This window comes from Thamnophis elegans, chromosome 2 (genome assembly GCF_009769535.1).
Source record: "Thamnophis elegans isolate rThaEle1 chromosome 2, rThaEle1.pri, whole genome shotgun sequence".
In the NCBI taxonomy this organism is placed as follows: Eukaryota; Metazoa; Chordata; class Lepidosauria; order Squamata; family Colubridae; genus Thamnophis; species Thamnophis elegans.
The window spans coordinates 38,106,471-38,130,033 of record NC_045542.1 but is presented as its reverse complement, the minus strand read 5'-3'; the positions used below and the strand labels follow the sequence as shown (position 1 = coordinate 38,130,033).

General features: G+C 42.2%; 1 protein-coding gene across 1 annotated transcript in view; it reads left to right on the top strand.

Annotated features, from left to right (window-relative positions):
• The first annotated feature begins 6,799 nt into the window (after positions 1-6,799).
• Positions 6,800-23,563, top strand: part of CACNG1 (calcium voltage-gated channel auxiliary subunit gamma 1) — a 42,555-nt gene continuing 25,791 nt past the window's right edge. Inside the window, exon 1 of the mRNA XM_032208738.1 lies at positions 6,800-7,043. Coding sequence (XP_032064629.1) covers positions 6,800-7,043 — 244 coding nt within the window. The remainder of the gene's footprint in view (positions 7,044-23,563) is intronic.

Below are 23,563 nucleotides of genomic sequence, written 5' to 3'. Positions count from 1 at the left end.
TACTAGGTGTGCTTTGGGAAATGTAGACTACACTTCTGTTTTTGAGTGTTGGTTTATACTTGCAGGCTTTTTCTGAATCTTGATAAAAGAAGTTACACTGATTTGTCGGATAAACTTCTTAGATTTCCCCAAGAGTTCAATTATATCAGAGACCGGGGCACTCATCCACTGAAGCACAAAGAGTTTATTATGGCACTGGAGTCAGCAAAAGAGGTGGGAATTCAACTCCTTCTTATAGAGTTATACACGTGTGTGTGTGTGTGTCTGTGTGTGTGTGTGTGTTTGGGGTAAACATACAGGTGATTGGTGCATGTAGTTAGTGAGGTCAAATATGGCATGAAATCTCAGCGACAATGAAGTGGAACTAAAAGCAATGGTGTATGGAGAAAACTAGGAAGCAATGTTTCATAAACATGTTTACTTTCTTAAGAAGTCATCTCTATGGTTTATTTTATGCCCGTCTTTGTTCTGCAAAGCCTTTGCTCATCTCCTAGTATTTTCTCCCGGCTTTGTTAACATCCCTTGGCCTTAGGAGTAGCCAGACAAATGAGTTTGTCTTTCTACAAGTCCTTGGTCTGGTAATTCAGCAAAGGAGATGTATTGCTTGGCCTAACCAATGCCCTTTGTTCTCCTGCAGTTTCTATCATAATTGAAGGATTTTGAGGTGAATGAATATGAATCCATTGGGGTGAAAATCCTGTTATAGCCAGCTGGGATGATAGTTTAGGTGGCCCTCCATGAAAACATCTGTTGTTCTTGCCCACCCTCACGAGACAGTAACATTTCAATGGATGGAATAGCTGGTTGCCTTTTGAAGCATAAATATGGAACCAATACAAGATGTGCCAAGAATATTAAACAACTAGACAGTTTTCTCTCTGTGTCTCTGTCACTCTTTTCATGCACACATGTATATGCTTGTATGTGTGTGTGTGTGTGTTTTAATTGAGTTAAGAGTTTTCATGAAAGCTGGGGCCATAGGGGAATGGAGGGGGCCTGAAGAGAATAAGGCTTCATTAAAGTGTAGGAAGTTTTTTTTTTAAAAAAAAAACCTGTCCTAGAAAAATGAAATATCCTGGGAAATATTGAAAAGGCAGAATATTATATTTCCCTGGATCAGAAATGAGAAACATGTTGTTAGGTAGAACAGACTCACTCTTAATAGCCCCCACCTTTGCCAATGGGTTACCAAAAATGCCTGAGTCAGTCTATTCTACATAACAAAGATCTCCCCCCTCAGCTCCAAGGTGATGAGATTAAGGCATGATAGTATTAGCCCTTTACCCATCTCACCACAGGGCATCTGGGAAGAAGCAATGCTCAACCAAACTTGGACTCAAGACAGCCTACAGAGCTGCCCCTGCATGGCTACATGGGAGTCTGACAACCAATCAGAATACAAGATCAAGATCAAAGGCCAGTGAGGCCTTAAAACCAGGAACTTTCAGCATCTCAGCCCTTTTTCCTCTTCACCCAACCTCTGGAAGCATGTGATCCCCCTTTTCTGTTCAGGAGCTCAAGTCATGTGATCATGTCCACCATTAAACCATCTTTCCAAGCAGCCTCCATGTTTCCAGTGTCTTTTTCCCCACTTGGAACTGAACCCAGAAGACCATTTCTCCCAACAATTGATTTAATGATGGCATTGTTCAAATTAGCCTGTTAATATGTTTTTAGACATCAGTCAGTTTGGTAAACTAGATTTTCACACCCTATTCCACTTTTACAGTTCTTGAGGCTTGCAAGTCAGTTGTGCTGATGCTAATGTATCTATATAGTTACAGATATAGTATCTTTTGGCATTTAAAATATAGACTTGGAGCAAATCTGTTTTTTAGACTCAATGCATAGTGTCATTTGCTATTCAAACATTAGCTAATGTTTTTTTTCCTAGCTTCAACTGCTGTCAGCGCATTCTCCGTTACTGAACAACAATCATGCCAGTGATTCCTGACAGTTCTTGCCATCTTTATTGGATTGATATTTGATGCAACAGAATTAATCTCATTTCCAAAACCAACAATACAAATTCTGCTCAAGAGCTCTCTCATATAAAAATTAAAACCCGGCACTTTTTAGAGGAAGAATGAATTCAGTTTTACCCAATCCAAAATACTGCTGTTGCCTTCTTTGAGTTTTCATTTTGATATTTAATCCAATCTCATGGAATATTGCAATGCCCCATTTCTGAATGATATGACATTAAATAACTTCTGCCTACTTCCGCTAATGCAAGCTATGCTACATATCCATCAAACCTCTCCATCAGTGGAAGGATTCAAAAAATTGTACTATCGGTTCTGTGGGCATGGCTTTGTGGGTGTGATGTGGCTGTGGCTTTGTGGGTGTGGCAAGGAAAGATATTGCAAAATCCCCATTCCCTCCCCACCCCACTAACCTGCTTTCCAGCTCCGTTTCTCCTGTTCAGGGCAACAAAAGAAGCTCCACTGGGAGGCTGGGAGGCAGTGGTGGTAGGGCCAGCCTATTTGCTGGTTCTCGGAACTACTCAAAATTTCTGCTACTGGCTGAATACCACCTCTGCTCTCCATACCTTTCAATTTTTGAAAAACAGCCACCATGTCCATCATCTTCTTCACACTTCCTCTTTTGGTTACTGAACATCTCACCTCTCTCTTTTGCAGAATCTCATCAATTTCATCCAACTATGACTTTCTCAGTCTTCTCCTTCTTCTTGACTCATTTACCCTTTTTTTTCCTTCATTCATTTTGCACTCTCAATATGAGCCTCAATCAGGCTCTCAATATGACCCAACTAATTCAACAAACATTTTGGTATCGGTCATAGTAGTTAAGATGCTGGGCTTGTCAGCTGGAAATCCAGCCCACATTCCAGACTTGAATGCCACATGATGGGGTGACCTCCCATCCTCACCTCAGCTCCTGTCCAGCTAGCAGTTTGAGAGCATGCAAATACAAGTAGATAAATAGGTACCACTTCAGCGGAAAGGTAACAGTGCTTTGCAACATCATGATGGCCACATGACCATGGAAATGTCTTCGGACAGCATTGGTTCACTCGCCTTGAAATGGAGATGAGCTCTGCACTGATAGTCAGCAACAACTAGTGGAGTAAAATCCATAGGGACTCTTTTTTTGCTCATTGTCCATTCATTTTTGATTATCTTTTCTTGCTTTACCATAAACACTTCTGGAGTACTTGATTCCCATGTTCATCCAATTTATGTCTATGTTTCTCCAGATATAACCAACGTTTATTTCCTTTTAACCAATTGGTTAGAAGGACACTTCTGCACACAATAATTATGGCTTCTTTCGATGGAATAGCTATTATCCATTATCTTTCCACCAGCATTCTATCACTTCAAATTTCTCCAACCATTTTCTCATCTTCAGTAAACATTCTACCAAGAATTTGCCTACTCCCCCTAGCCCAATTTGCAATAATTTGCAATTGTTTGCTCAATTTTTACTGTCAAAAACAACCGCTTTGGTTGATGCATTAATTTAAGCTCCATAGCACATTCTCCTTGTTGCATTATACAGACTCTCTAACATTCCTTGCAAAAATAAATAAATTTAGATTTAGATTTTCAGACCCTTGCGCAGCATTTTACTTTCCGTTTCTATCACTTGACAATGAATCCGGACAGAGTTGCTTCCACATTGACAACTTCAACAAATACCTATATTTAATTCAGTCTTTCACTATGTTGACCAATTGGAATGAAGATCTTTTGGGGGGCATCTATTTCTCCATCTTGTTTGGGGTCTTCCAAACAGGCTTGTGTAATTATAGATCCACTATCTTATGGGTCCTCAAACTTTTTAAACAGGGGGGGGGGCGATTCATGGTCCCTCAGACTGTTAGGGAGGCTGTGTGGATGTTGCTAGGTGGTCATGTGACTGGGTGGGCATGGCCAATTTAGCAGTTCATTTTGCCTTTGTCCTTGCTGTACTTGCCCCTCCCCTACTCACCCACTGGCCCTGCATCACATGGCTCTGAAAAACATCCTGAGAGGTGTTTTTAAAGCATTTTTAAAGACTTTTAAAGCACTACTTTACAAGCTGGCAGCAGAGCTGCTTTTCAAGCCAGCAGCAGCCCCTCCCCTACTCACCCACCAGCCCTGGCGAGATCACCCCTCAGTCAGTTGGTCATCCCAGCACCCTTTGGCCTTACCTTCAGCAGCAGCAGTGTGATCAGAAGTGCAGCTTAACTGGTGAAATAACTAACCAGAAATGCAGCTGGAGTGGATGCTTGCTGGAAGATAAGGCCAACGGTGAGGGGCAGGGCGAGGGGCGGGGCTGAATCCCACCACTCTGCAGGCTGGATACTTTGCATTGGTGGGCCATATCCAGCCCATGGGCCATAGTTTGAGGATCGATGCAGTATCCTGTCATTTTTTCTGTCCGCTTATTGTCAGATAAATATACAATATGCTTGCCCTTTTATACAGTATTCTCATTTTTAATGCTGTTTTTTATGACATCTTTGAAATGGTTGTTGAATTTCTTCATTTCCTGTTCTATTTCCATGAGAGATCTTTAGCATTTATCTTTCCATTGTGCACAATGTCACTCCAAACGTTTCTACATCTGATTTCTGTCAGTTCCACATGTCACATCCATGGGTTCTTGCTGCAAAGGTCAAGGTGTGGAAAGTATTTGCTCTTGTCTTGGGGTTTCCCATCTGCTGGGGAAATGTTTTTATGTCATTAAAGTGGAGCTGAGCTGAACTACTGTTCTCCTTTGTGATACTTCTTGGTCAATTTTGTATGAAATATTGATTTCCTGACCAAGCTAGATGGAAAAATTCACCTCTTCTATTGGCTCTTTTCCAACCTTCATTTTCGGATATTGGCAAAATCAGTTGCATGTGTATTGAGTTTTATGTCTATTGATCTTAAAGCTAACTGCATTACTCACTTCATTGAGCTTGTTTAAACAGTTTTCATCTTCTCTGATGTTGTGATTGATCATCTCAGTGTCATTGGCAAATCAGAGGTGAGTGAACTTTTCATGAGTTGTATTAATATCTCTTTCTCCCCAATTAACTTCTTCAAGAATTGCTGTGGATTAATTTTTCTTATATTCAGCAACCTTCAGTATAGGCCAAGCTGTTCCAAAATTCAACATATTCACTATGCATTAAAACCTTGAGGATTAGAGTAAAGGTTGAATGTCAAATACAATGGAATGAAATGGAGTGGAGTGCAGTGGAATGACGAGAAGAGAAGAGAATAGTTAATTGGCCAAGTGTGATTGAATACACAAGGAATTTGTCTCCAGTGTATAAGTGCTTAGCATACAGAAAACAAAATGATAAGACATTGATCATTATTCCGGTTTGCTTGTAGGGTCGTTTTTTGCCCTCCGGAGCCTTCAGGGGTGCCTCCTGAAGGCTCTTTGGGGCGAAAAACAGCCCTACGAGCAAACCGGAAGTCCTTTCCCAAACTTCCGGTTTGCCCATAGGACTGTTTTTTTTTGCATTCCAGAGACTTCAAGGAAACCTCCAGGGGGCGAAAAGCGGCCTCAAAAGAAGGCTGAAGTCAGCTGGCCAGTGCGCGCATGACTCTTGTGCCCTAACAAATGGCTCTGCATGCCACCTGTGGCACACTTGCCATAGGTTCACCATCAAGGATCTATCTAATAAAGCAATAAAGATAATATATAAATAAGCCTATTCATCTCTTTATATATATTTTTACTGGGTCAAAAATTGTGCTGTAGTATTCCTCACCTTCATCTGTTCCTCAGTGATTTGCTGAAGAGCAAACATCTGGCCTACATACTTTCTACTCAGCATGAACTCACACTGTGCTGGTTGAATGTTGCTCATCTTGTACCTTTTTTTTCAGAAGTCTAAAAAACATTTTCACAGGCACATTTAATGCATCTATACATTCTGCAGAATAGTTTCTGCAGTCTTGCTGCATTTTCTTTTGTGTACCGGAACAATAACAACATTCTAGATCAGTGGTTTCCAACCTTAGCCATTTTAAGATGTGTGGTCTTAGAAAACACTATTCTAAGTGCTGACTTAGAAACCAGGAGATTGTGAGTTCTAGACCTCGTTTGGGCATGAAAGCCAGTGAGTGAAAGCCATTCATTCTCTCATCCCTTCCCAGTTCCGATTGGCAAACTATATTCAGTAAGAAAAATCAAAAGCTTCTTTTGAGGACACAAATCTACTGGGACGAGACAAAAAGCTAAGCAGTAACTGGTGAATTCCTAATGTTCATTCCAGCTTCTCACCACTCTGTGTGAGCAGCCAAAACAGACTGCTTATATCCAAAAGCGACCACACACATAAGCCAACATTGAAGTCTAGAAAGACAACCCAGCTTTTCTTGATTTGACTTAGCTGGAGCGTAGGATAGACATTTCCAGTTCTGCTGTAACAAGCAGATAGCATTCATAACTATTCTTGAAGACTATGCACACAACCACAGCCTCATGCAAACTGGGGCAGAAGGAGCATGGTGAAGGGAATCATTTCTTTGCACACAGTTGTGCTTCACGTCTGACTTTGGAATTCCCTAACTACCCTGTAATTTGAACAGCCCTTCTACACATTAATAGCAGTTCCTCAGTCCAAGCCAGTCCCGTCATCTGATGGATCCCGACAGGTGTACCCGTAGCCGATTACCCATCTTCCCCCAGCCCCCAACCTCCTCCCCTGTGAGATAGCAGGAATGACATTTGAACATGCTTAGCTACTCCAAGCCTTTTGGGAGACGCCTCCGGCAACTCTTGGTGCTCCTTGCCAGAGAGGCAAAAGCAGCGCCTAGCCCTTCTTTCTACCCTACATTTTCCAGCCATGACCGAAGGCAAGGCTCTCAGAGTCCGGGTGACCTTTGCTATTATTCTGATAGGGGTTGCCTTGATGTTCACGGCAGTGGTGACCGACCATTGGGCTGTGCTGAATCCTAAGGTGGAGGAATACAACACTACCTGTGAGACAGCTCACTTTGGGTTATGGAGACTCTGTATCAAACGGATCTACATTGAGGAAAACAAGATGGAGAAGGAACATGGCTGTGGGCCCATAAGCCTGCCAGGAGGTATGTTGGTTGCGCTGATCCCTCAGCACCGTGACAGACTTGTTTTAATGTGTGTGGTTTGGACATGAGTTTTGCTTTCAGGTTAACCCCCTGAGCTGATGGTTCTCCCTTCTTTGAGGTTCTGTCTCTCCTGGCATACATTATAGGATTACTTCCTACTACAGGCATGAATTTTTCCCTGCTATTTCCTGCTGGTTTTGTCCAGGAGCGAAAATGTGTTAAAAAAAGCTCAGAGGGAAAGGGCAGTCCCAGACCTAATAGATTATTGGCGTTCCACCTCAGGAATGGGAATGTGATTGTGAATTGAAAAGAAAAGTTCTGGGAAAATTATCTCCATGTTTCTCACGTAATTGATCGAGATTTCAATAGATTCTGCACACTTCAAAGCCCAGACGCTCCAGGATTAGATTTGAATCATGTTGTGCATGGTTGATACATAGATTTGGTTTTGATTATTTGCAAGGGTTTGGATGCCAGGAAGAGAGCTCACTCTCCAGCTACTCCTTTGGGTATTTGTATTGCTGGTTTGGTTTCAGAAAGAAATGGGATTGGGAGTAGGGGGATCTTTTCCATTCCGCTAAACTGGAAGTGTGGTTTCAAGGCAGAGAAAATAAAGGCTACTTGAGTATGAATTCTGCATTGGGAACATGATACATAGGCTAATTAGATGGAATAACCATGCACGTAGCCCTAGAATTACAATCACAGCTGAGACAGGGATTTATTTATTTTTGGTTATAAGTCATTGCTGTTGTAAAATCAATCAGACCTGATTTTATGACAATTTTTATGAATCAGCACAGGCGGTGTTTTTTGTTTTTTTGTTGAGAATCAGCAAACTAAGTCACAAATCACGATCATCTGACCACAGGATGCTGCGACCAGTCAGTCATAAATGCGAGCTGGTTGCCAAGCACTTGAATCGCTGATCATGCGACCCTGAGGAGGGAGCGCGTTCTGACTGTCGTAAGTGCAAGTACAGATCATAAGTCGCTTTGCACAGAAGTGCCATAACTTTGAACCATTGCTAAACATCAGGTACCTTGCAAAGTTAAAAGCAATAAAATTATTTAATTAAAAAAAAACAAGGCAGCAAGGGGGCATGAGCCATGATGGCGCAGTGGTTAGAATGCAGTACTGCAGGCTACTTCTGCTGCCTGCCGGCTGCCTGCAATTTGGCAGTTCAACTCTCACCAGGCTCAAGGTTGACTCAGCCTTCCATCCTTCCGAGGTGGGTAAAATGAGGACCCAGATTGTTGGGGGCAATCGGCTGACTCTTTAAACTGCTTAGAGAGGAATGTAAAAGCACTATGAAGTGGTATATAAGTCTAAGTGCTATTGCTATTTACAAGTGGAATCTGATGACAAGGAATGGAATTCCTATTCCTTTCAGCCTCCCACTATGCAGGGTGAAACCCCTACCTCCAGCCAGCTTTTTTGCCTTGCTTGCAATAGCTGAGGCCAGCTGCAGTCTCTGTCAAGCTGTGCCCCTGCCAGAGGACTCCTACCATTCATTTTTCGCTATCACAAACATGAGAGAGGGGAAAGAGTCCCGGCAACTCACTAAAGCTTTCAGCAGGACTAGCATCTTGCTGGGAAGGAAGGATGAATTTGGAAGAACTTCCCAAGGAGCAGCCTCTGCCAGGGGGCCCAAAACTAAGAGGCTCCAGCCTCCCAGGAGACCACTCCTGCTGCCATGTTCTATCCTGAGGGGAGACATCTCGGAGGGAGGTAGCGATGGGTGAGATCACTGCCAGATTGCTTTCACATTTTTGCCAAGGGAAGGGAAGGGAGAGAGAGTGAAGAAGCCATTAGACATCTTGTTCTATTTCTGGTTCTTTCAATGGTTGTGGAGAAAACCTGATATCTGAGAGACTACTTATCTCCAACCGATGCCGCCTGCCCAGGACGTTCCAGCAGAGTGAATGTACTCCAAGTCCCTTCCATTGAACCTTGTCCCCTGGCGCCAACTGAGGAGATGCAGCCCCCACCCTCTGGAACAGTGTTCCCCTAGAGAGAAAAAGGACACCCTCTCACCTGGAGGGCCAGAAGGCCTTGAAAAACTGGCTTTGGGCTTAGGCCTGATGGGTTGATGTTTCTGCCATGGCATTTGTTTTGTTTTGTCACTTTTGTTGTCCAATCAATTATTTAAATGTGGGCTTTTTTTATGATTCAATTTTTTAACTGTTTTGATGTTTTCCGTAGCCCAGAGTCCATTGGAATTGGGCGGCCAATACATTTAAAATAATAATTGTTAACAAGTGCATTTTCATTCACTACAATTTGCTGCCCCTGTCAAACTACTTCAAGTAAAATAATACTGGGGTGGGGTTTATTTATTTATTTGCATTTGGGTTTGTTCAACATTCTACTCAATGTGGGCACAGAGTTTTACAAATATCCTTGACTTACAACCACAACTGGAGCCAAAACTTCTGTTGCTAAATGAAAAAGTTAGCAAGTGTTGCCCCATTTTACGATCTTTCTTGCCACAGTTTTTAAATGACTCACCACAGTTGTTAACTGAGTAACACAGTTGTTAAGTGAATCTGCCTCCCCCATTGTCTTTGCTTGTCAGAAAGTTGCAAAAGCTGATCACATGACCCCAGGACACTGCAACTGTTATAAGTACGTGCCAGTTGCCAAGCAAGTGAATTTTGATCATGTTACAATAGGGATGCTACAATAAGTGTGAAAAACAGTCATAAGCTAATTTTGTGGTGCCACTGAAACTTCAAACAGTCATAAAATGAATGGTTGTAATTGAAGGACTACATATATTATGCATTCTTAATTACTTTCAAGAAAAAAATCTTGCATTGTGCAACCTCTTCACCTACCTTCATATGTCATGTTCTCTTCCTTTGAAACTAGAATTCTACCATTCAGTAATCGCTTCATGTATGACTTTATGTATCAGTCCATGGCATAGCCCAATTTTCCATCAAGGGAAATTGCCTTTTATTAACATGCTTATCTTTGTCTTGGCCAAAACATTTAGGTCCACATCAGAGGTGGTATTCACTTACCTTCCCTACTGGTTCGCAAATTCAAGCACACACGCTCACATTCCATGCATGCGCTTTTGGCTAAAAAAGGGCCTAAATGGGATGCCATAGAGCCACGGATGGGCCACACGCGATTTCTGCTACCAGTTCAGGCGAACCAGTCAGAACCGGTAGAATACCACCTCTGGTATTCAAGTTTTTCCAGTATCACCCCCTCATCAACTAATACTTTTGCAATGAAAAGCTCTTCCTTCTCACTCTCTCTGTTGGTGGAGCTCACTAATATCTACAGGTAGTCCTCCTCTTATGACCAGAATTGGGGTTGGAATTTCCATCCTAAGTCAGGACGGTCATAAAATGAGTTATCCCATGACCAGACACAATCGTTAAGCAATCCCCCAATTGTCCTTGAAGAAGTGTGGTGGTGCAATGGTTAGAGTGCAGTACTGCAGGCTACTTTGTTGACTGCTGACTGCTTGCAATTCGGCAGTCCGAATCTCACCAGGCTGAAGGTTGACTCAGCGTCCCATCCTGCCAAGGTTGGTAAAATGAGGACCCAGATTGTTGGAGGCAATATGCTGATTCTGTGCTTAGAGAGGGCTGTAAAGCACTGTGAAGCGGTATATAAGTCTGCTCTTGCTCTTGCTGTTGTTGGAAACCAGCTGGAGAAGTCACAAATCACACTCATAGGATTGCAAGATGCTGCAACCTTCGTTCAGGGGGCAGCTTTGTATGAAGGGGCAGTTAAGTAAGTCTGGACCACTGCATTGCATTGCACAGATCGCCTGGGGCAGGAGTTGGCAATCTTAAATACTCAAAGAGCCACTTGGGTCTGTTTCCCAAAGAAAAGAAAACACCGGGAGCCACAAAACTTGGGTGGGTGTGGCCAACTCAACATGACACACACACACACAGACATGCCTACCCAGGTTTCATGGCTCCGTGTTTTCTGTGGGAATAGAGTCTCTCTCTTCTCTCCCCCTCCCTCTCATTTCTGTTTTTCTCTATTTTTCCTCTCCCTTTCTCTTTTTCCTTCCTTTATTTCTTTCCTTCCCTTTCCCTCTTTCTTTTTCTTTCTTTCTCATTGAATACGATAGCAAATCCAAAATAAGTTATTAATTGTAGGAAATTGCTTCTCTGTAATCTTTTCATAGTGAACTCTAAGTTGATAGAAGCTGGCAAGATTGTACTAACAGCAATAGGATATATATTTTGATTTCTTTTGAGTTTGACAATATAATACGTTATCCAAAATTATAAATAATCGTATTTTCAGATGCATTTTGCCATCTCTGTTATTTTCTTTAAAAAAAATCAGACTTGCTTCCAGTTTTCTTGGCAAGAGATCTAGCTTGCCATTGCTTTTGTCATAGGTCTGAGAAAGTTAGTCTTTCTTTCTTTCTTTCTTTCTTTCTTTCTTTCTTTCTTTCCTCTTCCTTTCCTTCCCCCTGATTTGTTTCCCTCTCTTTTCCCTCTCATTTTCTCCCTTCAGCTCTCTTTCATTTCTCTCTCTCTCTCCCCCTTCTCTAATTTGTTTCCCTCTCTTTTCCCTCTCTCCCATTCTCTCCTTCCAGCTCTCTTTCATTTCTCTCTCTCTCTCTCTCTCTCTTTCTCTCCTTTTCTCTTTCATCTCTTTCTTGCGTGCGCAAGCAAAATACCCTCCTGGTATTTTGGGCCGGGATCACGGCGGCGGGGACAGCGACTCCTTCCGCTGCCGTCACTGAGAAGTGAGTAGCTGACTGTGCTGCGCAGAAGAGCCATGCTGCACAGGAGACTCCTCAGCGCCAGACTCAGGTCAGCACCAGCTGCGGTCCCCTTCGTGTTGGCTCAGGAAGGAGCCGCAGCAATCGTCGCTGGATGCAGAGAAGAAAGAGTTCCAGAGCCCTGCGCAAGGAGAGCCCTGTGCAGCGCAGGAGAGCTGGAGCTCTTCCCTCCCTGCACCCAACCAGCTGCTGCTGCTGCTCCCCATTCCCCTCCTCCCTGGCACTGACCTGAGTCTGGCGCTGAGGAATCTCCTGCGCAGCGTGGCTCCCCTGCACTGCGTACCCAGTTACTCACCTAATTGCGCAGTGGCAACAGTGGGAGGAGAGTCGTTGTCCCCTCCGCCTTGATCCTGGCCCAGGAGGGTATTTTGTTTGCGCACCTGCATGCGCAAGAAATGAGCACAAGAAAAGGGCTGGAGCTCTTCCCAACACTGAGTTGCCTGTGAAGGACGCGGAATCACAACAGCAGGCAAGAGGCTCATGTCTTCTCGGGGGTGGGGGTGGAGCAGATTGCGCAATTGGGTCAGCAGGGAGCCGCAGGAGAGGGGCCAAAGAGCCGCATGTGGCTCTCGAGGCACGGTTTGCCAACCACTGGCCTGGGGAAACAAGTCTGGTCCACACTTTGCCCAAGCAAGGCAATAGCTATGGCGCTCCTCTAGAAAGCCTCACAGAACATAAAAAGAATAAAAACAGTAAGAAGTATATACAAAGCTTCTGGAGGGCCCGAGGACCAGAACCAGAGGTGGGTTCCTGCTGGTTCAGCCCGGTTCATCTGAATAGGTAGTAACTCGGGCAGGCACGTGACCGTACCGGTTCTATCCTGGCCACCACCATCTTTATTTTCTGTTCTGCAAATGCGCTGAACAATTTTCATTGGAAAAAAATGTAATTTCCACCCTTTTTTAATGGGGTGCGTATGCACAGACCTTTTTAAGTGCAAATGTATACACATGCAGAGTGTGGATCTGGCGTGCATATGAGCGAAGCGCGTTCGAACACACAAAATTTTTTGGGCACCAAACTGGTAGTAGCACCGGCAGGAACCCACCCCGACCAGAACACTCACAGTAGCTGCAATCCCAATTTGACCCACCAATACACAAAATTGGCAGAACCTTGAGTCACTTTCTTAACAAGCCCAGACTATAAATATATGTTGACAAGGAGCCTGAAGTACAGATGCCTTTGCAGAAGTCGGTGTTTAGTTTCTTTGGACCTGGAGGGTAGTGCCCAGCAGTCAAAGGAGTCTAAGGGGGCTAAGAGTTGCCAAGAAGAACTCAAGCCCTGACTACTTCAGCTGGACAGTGAAGCAGACAAGAGGCAAAATTCTGCTTAAGAACTGGAAACGCCAGGGTTGTTTTTATTTATTTGTATCTCGCTTTTATTATTTTGATAAACAACTCAAGTACCAAACATATCCAAGATGACCTTCCTCCTCCTATTTTCCCTACACAACTACAACCCTGGGAGGTGGGCTGGGCTGAGAAAGCGACTGGCTCAAAGTCACCCAGCCGGTTTTCATACCAAAGGCCAGAGGTGGTATACTGCCGGTTCGCACCGGTTCTAGCGAACTGGTAGTGGCAGCAGTGTGAGGCTCCGCCCACCCACCCAGATGTCATCAGGGCACATCTGCATGTTAGACAGGATCTGACGTCGCAATGACATGACATGCGATCTCGGAGCTCCTAGATCGCAGTCAATACTTTTGCCACTGGACGGTCCTTCTGGACCTAAACTGTCCCAAAGAGATGGTGACAGGGAAGAGTACGTCTTGCTGATCTCAGGGTCATCACAAAGTCCCTGATTGATTCAAGAGAATCCCTTCTTGCTGGCGACAGAAGTGCAGCCAAAAGCTGCTGAAGTTGGGACAGCTCCGGAACGGGAGGAAAGTGGAAAGAGAAAGTGTGTCCATCTGGTGAGGAAATCTTATTGTTATAAAAGAGACTGCCCCCCCCAAAAAAAAATTAAAGCTAAATTAAATTTGGAAACAGAAGAAAATAAGTGGTAAAATTAAGCTACATTGGACAGTGTGTTATCCTTTTATAATTTTCTTTTATGGATGGAATTTTTGCAAATATTTCCTATTTTTTAAAGTGAACAGATTAATTTTTCTTCTTCCACTTTTTTTAATCTATGGATTAAAATCTTTTTCTTTATTTTTATAATACTGGTTTGGATGGTTTTTTTTTCTATTTTGCTTCACTTAAGAATTTGTTTCTTTTAAGCCTGGAATATAAAGAAGATATAAAAGGAATATAAAGAGGGTTGTAATATCAGAGGGAAAGGAAGTAACACTGCCACTTGGAGGCTGGAGGCTTGAGTCCTGGAAACATTGCCCTTTTTTCACTTTGATCATTTTGACTTTGAACCTCAAGGTTCTTCAGCTTGTTTATAGAGAGTGATAAGGAGAAGAGCATGGGTTGTTTATACAGGTGCACTTTGGGAGCTTCATTGGCAGCTGGAGAGAAGTGAAAACAAAGCCTTGTTTTGAAAGATTATAAATGAACTTGCATCAAATCTAATAAAACGTTTTGAAAGCTAGAGTGGCAGTGTTTACCACTTGGAAGAATGGCACAATATCAAAAAGAAACCTTAATATTGCAAAAGGTTATGTTTGAAATTCAAAAATTGTTAGAAGTAACAGAGAGAATTGAGAAGAGATTGGAAAACATAGATTGTAAAACACTAAAATTTGATGGAAAAATTGAAGATGTTCATCAAATGGAAAAAGTGGAGGCTAGAGTCCTAAAAATTGAAGGGAAAAATGAACAAAGAGACAAGATAATTGTTGATACCAACAGTGAACTGAGCGTGGTTGGAAATGGAAAGAGTGGAACATGGAAAGGGGAGATAGATGGACAGGAGCTCTACCCCAGATTTCAAGGTATAGAAGAAGAAAAAAGAGAAGAATTGATGGATCTAAGGAGAGAAATTTTGTCAGAAGCACTATTGATAACCAAAGATAAGCAGATTAAAGAAGCAAATGGAGGGTTTTGAGATTATATAAGATATGCAACAAACAACAAGTTACGAAGAGAAGTCCATACAAATCTTATTAAGGAAACACCCAGAAGACTATTCCCACAAATGGCAAAAGCCATAAGACTGCATTATTACTGGAAAGACACAGGTTGATATATGAAAGCTTATAATAAAAAATTAGACAAATTTAGTTACATTTAGAGCATTATGTAAAAAAATGAAGTGATAATTGATATAGTTAGATAAATAATTGATAATGATAACAATGTATACATATGTATTGGTTTGATAAGAGGAAATTTGATATAAATTGCAAATGGTGACTACTAAAAGAAGTTTAGAAATTCTGTTAAGTGTGAAAGTTTATAATAAAAAAGTCAAATTTAGTTAAAAATAAAGTATATATATGTACTGGTTTGATAAAATGAAATTGGATATAAATTGCAAACAGTGATTAAGAAAGGAGGTCTAGAAACTTTGTTGTTAAATATAATCATTTTTTTTTTAGAACATGTCATAAAGATGTAATGTTACCGGATGCTAATGGAAACAGTTAACGGAATGCCATTATGTGGTTTTTCTTTAAATTTTGGAATATTTTATATAAAAGGATGTTAAAACAATTACAGTCAAATGAAGGTTGAGGTATGATGATAGTAATATATATAAATATATTTGATTTAAAATATATAACTTGATATGAATTATAGGTGATGATTGTGGAAGGGATGCACGAAAGTTTTTTGTAACCAATTGACACACTTTCTATAATCTATAAAGGAAGATGGTTTTGTGGTGTTTTTTTGTGTTTTGTTTGTCTGTGTTTATTCAAAAATAAAAAAAATCTTATATATATATTTTAAAAAAGGCACGTCTGTGCATGCTCCCACTACTGAACCAGTAGCGAAGAAAATAGAATAGCATTACTGTTTAAGGCAGGACGAAAAATTCACCGTCTCCTGGTTTCTGATCTGGTGCCTTAACCACTAGACCAAACCGGCTGTGGATAACTTTAAACTGTCATAAACATAGATTGGGAAAGAGTAATCATCATTAGTTTATGGCAGAAATCAGGAGCTATAAGCTGGTTTTTAGTGAGGGACAAATGAGAAAATGGTCTTAGTCCAACAAAAATTGGTCCATCTCTCTTATTGTCTTTACAAGTAGTCCTCAATTTACAACCACAATTGAGCCCAAAATTTCTATTGCTAAGGAAGGCAGTTGTTAAGTGAATTCCCCCCTCCATTTTCCCATCTTTTTTTGTCATAGTCGTTAAGCGACTCACTATAGTTGTTAAGTGAATAATGTGGTCTTTAAGCAAATCTGGCTTCCCCAATTGACTTTGCTTGTCAGAAGCCTTCTAGGAAGGTTACAAATAGTGATCACATGACCCCGGGATACTGCAACCATCATAAATACATGCCAATTGCCACGCATTCCAATTTTGATCACATGACCATGGGGATGCTACAATGATCGTAAGTATGAAAAACAGTCATAAATAACTTTTTTCAGTGTCACTGTAACTTTGAACACTCACTAAATGAACTATTGTAAGTCGAGGATTACTTGTACTGACCCTACAATAGTGGTCTGTGGGGGGATTTCTCCAGCCTTGCTTGAAGTTGAACTGATGAGTCCTACTTTGCTAGTGCTCCTAGCAGTAGCCAAATATCCAACTTGAAGAGATCCTCTCATACTTCTTTCTCCCTCCTCTATAAACCTTAGGTTAGGTTTATTGGTTTTGTATGCCGCCCACTCCCGAAGGACTCCGGGCGGCTCACAATAAACAGCAGAGGGAATAAATAAGACAATACAATCAATTTTAAAATCCACAACAGTCACAATTAAGACGGGGCTGGGTGCTTTAACAGCCCCCAGCCTGCCAGAACAGCCAGGACTTAGTAGCTTTACGGAAGGCCAGGAGGGTAGTAAGGGTCCGGATCTCCACGGGGAACTCGTTCCAGAGGGGCGGAGCAGCAACAGAGAAGGGTCTCCCCCGGGGGGTCACCAGCTGGCATTGGCTGGCAGATGGAACCCGGAGAAGGCCAAGCTGTGCGATCGAATTTGTCTTTGGGAGGTAATTGGCAGGAGGCGGTCTCTCAGGTACCCAGGTCCGATGCCATGTAGGGCTTTATAAGTAACAACTAGCACCTTGAAGTGAGTCTGGAGACTAATGGGCAGCCAGTGCAGCTCGCGGAGGATAGGTGTAACATGGGTGTACCTAGGTGCACCCACAATCGCTCGGGGGCGGCATTCTGGACTAGCTGAAGTCTTCGAACACTTTTCAAGGGCAGCCCCATGTAAAGCACATTACAGTAGTCCAGTCTTGAGGTCACGAGGGCGTGAGTGACTATCTGAAGTGCCTCCCAGTCCAGATAGGGTCGCAATTGGTGCACCAGGCAAACCTGGGCAAAGACCCCCCTGGTCACAGCCGATAACTGCCATAAACTAATGATCTAAAGTCAGCTGTGGATCCAGGAGGACTCCCAAATTGCGAACCCTCTCTGAGGGGCGTATAATTTCACCCCCCAGACTGAGAGATGGAATAATTAACCAATCTTTGGGAGGCAACATCAATAGCCATTCGGTCTTGTCGGGATTGAGTGCAAGCTTGTTCGTTCCCATCCAGACCCTGACAGCCTCCAGGCACTGGCCCATCACTTCTACTGCTTCACTGAGTTGGCACGAGGCGGACAGATACAATTGTGTATCGTCCGCGTATTGGTGGTTTTTAATCCCGTGCCGCCGTATGATCTCACCCAGCGGCTTCATGTAGATGTTAAATAGGAGGGGGGACAGGACCGAGCCCTGTGGCACCCCATAATTGAGGGGCCTCAGGGTCGACCTCTGTCCTCCGACCAACACCAACTGCGACCTGTCCGAGAGGTAGGAGAAGAACCACCGAAGAACGGTGCCTCCCACTCCCACCTCTCGTAACCGTTAAGGGAGTAATAAGCATCCCTGAGAAAGAACCCAAGAAAGTAACTAAGGCAAGGATCCCCCCGACCCCTGGGTCAGTGACCGGCACTGTCCACAGCCCGCCAGTGTTCTGACCCAGCTCCCCAAACACGACAAGACCTCTGAAGTTAAATCAATGATTCCTTTATTAGGAGTGCCAGAAGCCCCAGCAAAAAGTTTCTCTTTCACCTCAGGGTCTGCCACATCTATTCATCTCTGCCCCCTGCCTTTTATCCCCAGAGCAAGGGTGGGGCTTTGCTAGCACCAGTGGCTCTTCCTTCTCAAGGACCAGCCCACAGATTTCCACTGTTCTCCTCTACTCTGCCTTCTGCATATCTGCAAGTCAAGCACTGGACCCAGCTGTTCCTCCTCTTCCTCATCAGCCACCTCCAGACCTGGGGGCTGTTGACCCTCCAACTGAGGGCTGACGGATGTCCCAGATTCTGTCTCTCTGTGCCAGCTCCATTCCCTCTTCCCCCTCTGAGCTCTCAGATTGTCTTGATGCTGACCCTGACTCCCACACCTCCTCCTCCTCTGATTCGGCTCCTGGAGGGGTCAGCAGACAACAAGCCACAATAGCCAGAAACTGGGCCACGGAAGTGAGTGAAGCCCCATCCACATACGCATGGCATGCAGGCAGCACACGAAACCACACACACTTGGTTTGCTGAAAAACCATTTTTCACAGAACTGGTCCCTGGCTCCAAAAAATTGTGGGCTGCTAAACTAAGGTACTATTTCCCAGGGCCCCAAGGAAGTCCCAAGGAAGATCACTGTATATTCTCATAGCTCAGAACGGAAACTATGACTGCAAATCTAGGACCTGTTGCTTGTGGCCCCCACTCTCCAATCTACACACTTGTCTGAAAATCTACCCTGTTTCCCTGAAAATAAGACCTCCCTGGATAATAAGCATAATTGGGCTTTTGAGTGCATGGCTAAAATAATCCCTCCTCCAAAAATAAGCCCTCCCTGAAAACACAGCAGCAGCCATGAGGTGACCATGCTCACCGCCTCCTGCACCTCAAAAATAATAAGACCTTCCCAAAAGTAAGGCCAAGTGCTTATTTTGGGGGTCAAAAGAAAATAAGACCCGGTCTTATTTTCTGGGAAACACAGTACCAGTCTATGAATCAATCATTCCGTTACATGTCAAGAATTCTTTGTACTGCACTGAACGATACTTTGGTTATTTATTATGATTCTTAATATTAACATGGAGTTGAAACGCATAACATGTCAAGCGGTTGAAAGCGCTCGCCACGATATGGTAATTATTAATTGCACAGAAAAGGAAAGGTGGCTGCAAGAAAAGGTGTTTTGTCAAAGCCGAGCAAATAAATTGAGCAGCAATGACTGGAGCCGAATGACTCTATAAATCAAGGTGGATACGGCTCGTTCACAGTGGCCCCATCCTCTTGTAACGAGAACCACAAAGAAAACCACTGAAGAGTTTTCACAACAAACACCTGGGTACCTGGGATTCTGTGACAGCCTGTATGGCCGGAGGCTGGAACATTTTAATTGTTTCCCAACACAGCTTGGAGAGAACCACAGGAGTTCCTATTTATCTTCCAGAGCATTGCCTTTTCCCATCCCGAGAGCCTGTGATTATCAAGAGAAAGCGAGTCTAAAGACAAATTGAATGCTTGCCATTTGTTAGCAGGGAAGCAAGCAGATGATTGCAAAGCTTTCAGCCCTTTAATTTAATTTTGCAAAGCACTAAGTGTCTTGAGAGCACTATAAAAATAATAAAAGATAATTGTGGCGAGTAACAAATGGCGGGATCTGCCAGTCTGAAGAAATGTGAGAGTTTCCAAAGAGTCTTGGATGACAGGAAAATCCGAAAAAAGCAGTGTTGTTATTTACAATCCCTTGTACTAAAATCCCAGGAAAACACATCAAATCGGTCTCTAAGAATGCTCATTGACCCTGCCCCCTCCCTCCCCAGCAGACCAATGTTTGTTAGGGGCCATCAATTCCAGTCACGCGGCTCATAGTTAATTCACCATCTCTATAATTGCCTCTTTGTTTACTGAGCAGATTTGAAAGGCAACAGAGGGCTGTGAATGGCTTTTCTTGACTCTCCCACCCTCCCCCCATACAGGTACATGGCTGACATATATCAGAGGCACCAAATACACTCCAGCTGCACTGTTAGGAATCTGCTTCATTAAGACCTCTGCAGTTTATGAGCTTTAGATTCATCCTGTAATATTAAAGTAGATTAATGTGATCTCACAGTGAGGATGCTTAGCATGGAATGTGTGCACACACAGAAAACGGATGGATTTATGGATGGATGGATGGATGGATGGATGGAATGGATGAATGATGCATGAAATAAAAAGATTGGTTAATCAGAAGGTAGATAGACAAATAATAGATGGATGATAGATGATAGATACAAGATAGATAGATATACATACATACATACATACATACATACATACATACATACATACATACATATATAGAGAGAGAAAGCGACAGAGACAGAGAGACAGAGAGATGATAATAGATACATAGATAGATAGATGATAGATACAAGATAGATAGATAGATAGATAGATAGATAGATGATAGATAGATAGATAGATAGATAGATAGATAGATAAAAAGACAGAGACAGAGAGATGATACATAGATACATTGACAGATAGATGATAGATAGATAGATAGATAGATAGATAGATAGATAGATAGATAGATAGATAGATAGAGAGAGAGAGAGAGAGAGACGGATAGATAGACAGATAGATACACCCACACATGTATACGGTATATATATATATGTTTGTGTGTATGTATGTATGTATACATACATACATACATACATACATACATATATATACAAACAAACAAACAAATAAACAAACAGGAGAATAAATGCATGCATCGCAGAACACAAGAACGCAGTAAGAAAAATAGAAAAAACTTCCTCCCTTTTCCAGCACCTTAAAGCTACAGGACATGAAATTAATTTTGAAAGAACCAAATTAATCTCCAAAACTGAACACTTCAACAAGAGAATAATAATGGAAGATATCGAAATAGAGAAGCACCCCCACAACATGAATAAACGTGACAATACATCCCACCTACCAGACATCAGCCCTAGTCAACAAACGAGCCCCACCCACCACCCAGGCTGTTACAACACAAAACAACAATGGACACACAGCCAGCACCAATCAGCATCAATCTACCAATCAAAAACAAAGATAGATAGATGATAGATGATAGATAGATAGATAGATAGATAGATAGATAGATAGATAGATAGATAGATGATAGATAGATAGATAGATAGATAGATAGATAGATAGATAGATAGATAGATAGATAGATAGATAGATAGATGGAAGAGAGATAGATACATACTGGTATCAGATATAATAATAGAATTTTGAAAGTTTGACAGTGTCCCTCTCTCTCCTCTTACCTCATACAGGGCCAAGGTGGAGTCTCTTTTTTCAGAGTTTCTCCTTTCTCAGGGCTGAGGTGTTGTTTACAGTCTCTTTTAGTCTTTCTTAACAATTTGCTTAACAGCATTCCTTTCATCTCAGCCATCCTCTGCACCATGGGTCCTCAAACTATGGCCCACGGGCCACATGAGGCCCAACAAAGCCATTAATCTGACCCACATAGGACCACGAGGCTCCCCTATCCACATCCCCCCTGCTCACTCTTCGGCTGAGCACTGGACTTACCTTTGCAAGCCCCGCGGGCTGGAATGGAAAGGTAAGGCCAAGAATTTTGCCCTGCAGAGACATTCCAGAGGTGGAGGAGGTGAAAAATGAAGCACACAGACACTCCAGGAGGCCAAAAAAATGGATTGCCCATTTTTTGCCTGCAGAGATGTTCTGGAGGCGGGGGAGGTGAAAAATGGGGCACAGAGATGGCCCCCTTTTCACCTCCCCCACCTCATGAAGATAGATAGAGAGACAGAAAGAGAGAGAGAGGGAGAGAAAGAAAGAGACAGACAGATAGACAGAAAGAGGTAGAGAGAGAGAGAGAGACAAAGACACAGAGAGAGACAGAGAGAGATTGAAAGAGAGAGACCGAGAGAGACTTGTCAATTGTAAGCTCCTTGGGACTGAGAAGAATTGCTGCAAAACTGAGTTTCCTCAGTGAACCACTAGACTCCTAAACAACTGAAAAAACAATCTAGTAAAAAGAAAAGTCAACCAAAAGAGCAACATGCAAACAAAAGCAAATAAAACACCCCAGGAGCAAAACAAATTAAAGTTTAATTTGTGTGCATTGTTTAATGGACTGTTTTTTTTTTTTTTTTTTAAATATATTTTATTCAATTTTCACATTCCATTTGCAATCATTTATATACAGGGTATTTACTATAAGAAAAGAAAAAAAAGAAAAAGGGAATAAAACGAACAAGTAAAAAGGAAACACAACTCATCATTCACAACCCCACCTAACCCTTTCATCCTCCATACACCCCATCTACCCCCTCCAACTTTCCTTTCTCCCTCTAACACTCCCCTCCTACTTCCCTTTCCCCTCAAACCTTCCTTCTCCCCTTACTCCCCGGACACCCTCCTTACGTTCCCCTTACTCCTTCCTTACTCCTCCCTCTTCTTTCCCTCTACCTCCCTCCTTGGTGTATGCCTTTATTCGAGTGTTGTTTGATCTGATAAAAGTAAAATGAACCAAGGAGAAAAAAAAAATAAAAAAAAGGAAAAAAAAAAAAAAGAACCACCGTATATAAATACATTCTTGTTATTAAGACTATGTTAACACCCCCCCACCCCACCCCCCACAATCCCCATCCCTAATCCTCCCGACTTCCCAGGGCCCACACCTGGCACTACCTTCTGTCTAAAATATTTTGTATACATATGGATTAAAAAATAAAAGTAATAAATCAAAAGAAAAAAAAAAGGCAGAGAAAAAAAAAGGAGAAAAGAAAAGAGAAAAGAGAAAAAAAGAAAAAAAAAGGAAAAAAAAGAAACCACTCTTTGCGTTGATCTCAGCCCCCCATCTTTATCTATGCTTAAATAGTATAAATCATTCTATCTATATTTTATTCTCGTCTCTTACTTCTTTGCTATTTACCCCAACCTTCTGTAGATTCTCCCGTTCCTCTTCCTAAACCTCATGATCCCTTCCAATAAAATTTAAGCAACGTGGTTCATGCCATATATTCAAATATAACTTTACAGACAAGTAATCAAACTTTCCCTTCTAGTAAAATTTAAACAGCGTAAATGATCTTTCTTTACCCCCTTTTCAAATAGTAATTCAAAATAATCTAACCAAACTTCCCCTTCTTAGTAAAGTTAAGCAGCGTAGATCAGATATTACTTTACACAGGAATCAATTTCTATCTTAAGATAATTCCAACCGACTTCCTCTTCTAATAGGATTTAAATAACTTAGTTCATTCCACATGCATTTTACCCTCATCCCTCACTTGTCTGATATTTACCACTATCAAATTTATACTAGCATTTGTTTAAAATATAACTCAGAGCGATTTAAGTACCATGGATCATTCCACATATTCAAATAATACTTTCAGCAAGAGTCAGTTAACCTTCTATTTTAAGGTAGTCCCTTCTAACAAAGTTTAAACAGCATAAATCATTCCGCATTCTTTTTACACTTATCTTAAGATAATCCCAAGCGGCTTTCTGTTCTAATAAGCTTTAAACAACGTAAATTTTACCCTCATCCCTTGCTTGTCTGATGTTTACCACAAATAACGTAGTTCATTCCACATGCATTTTACCCTCATCCCTTACTTGTCTGATATTTACCACTATCAAATTTATACTAGCAT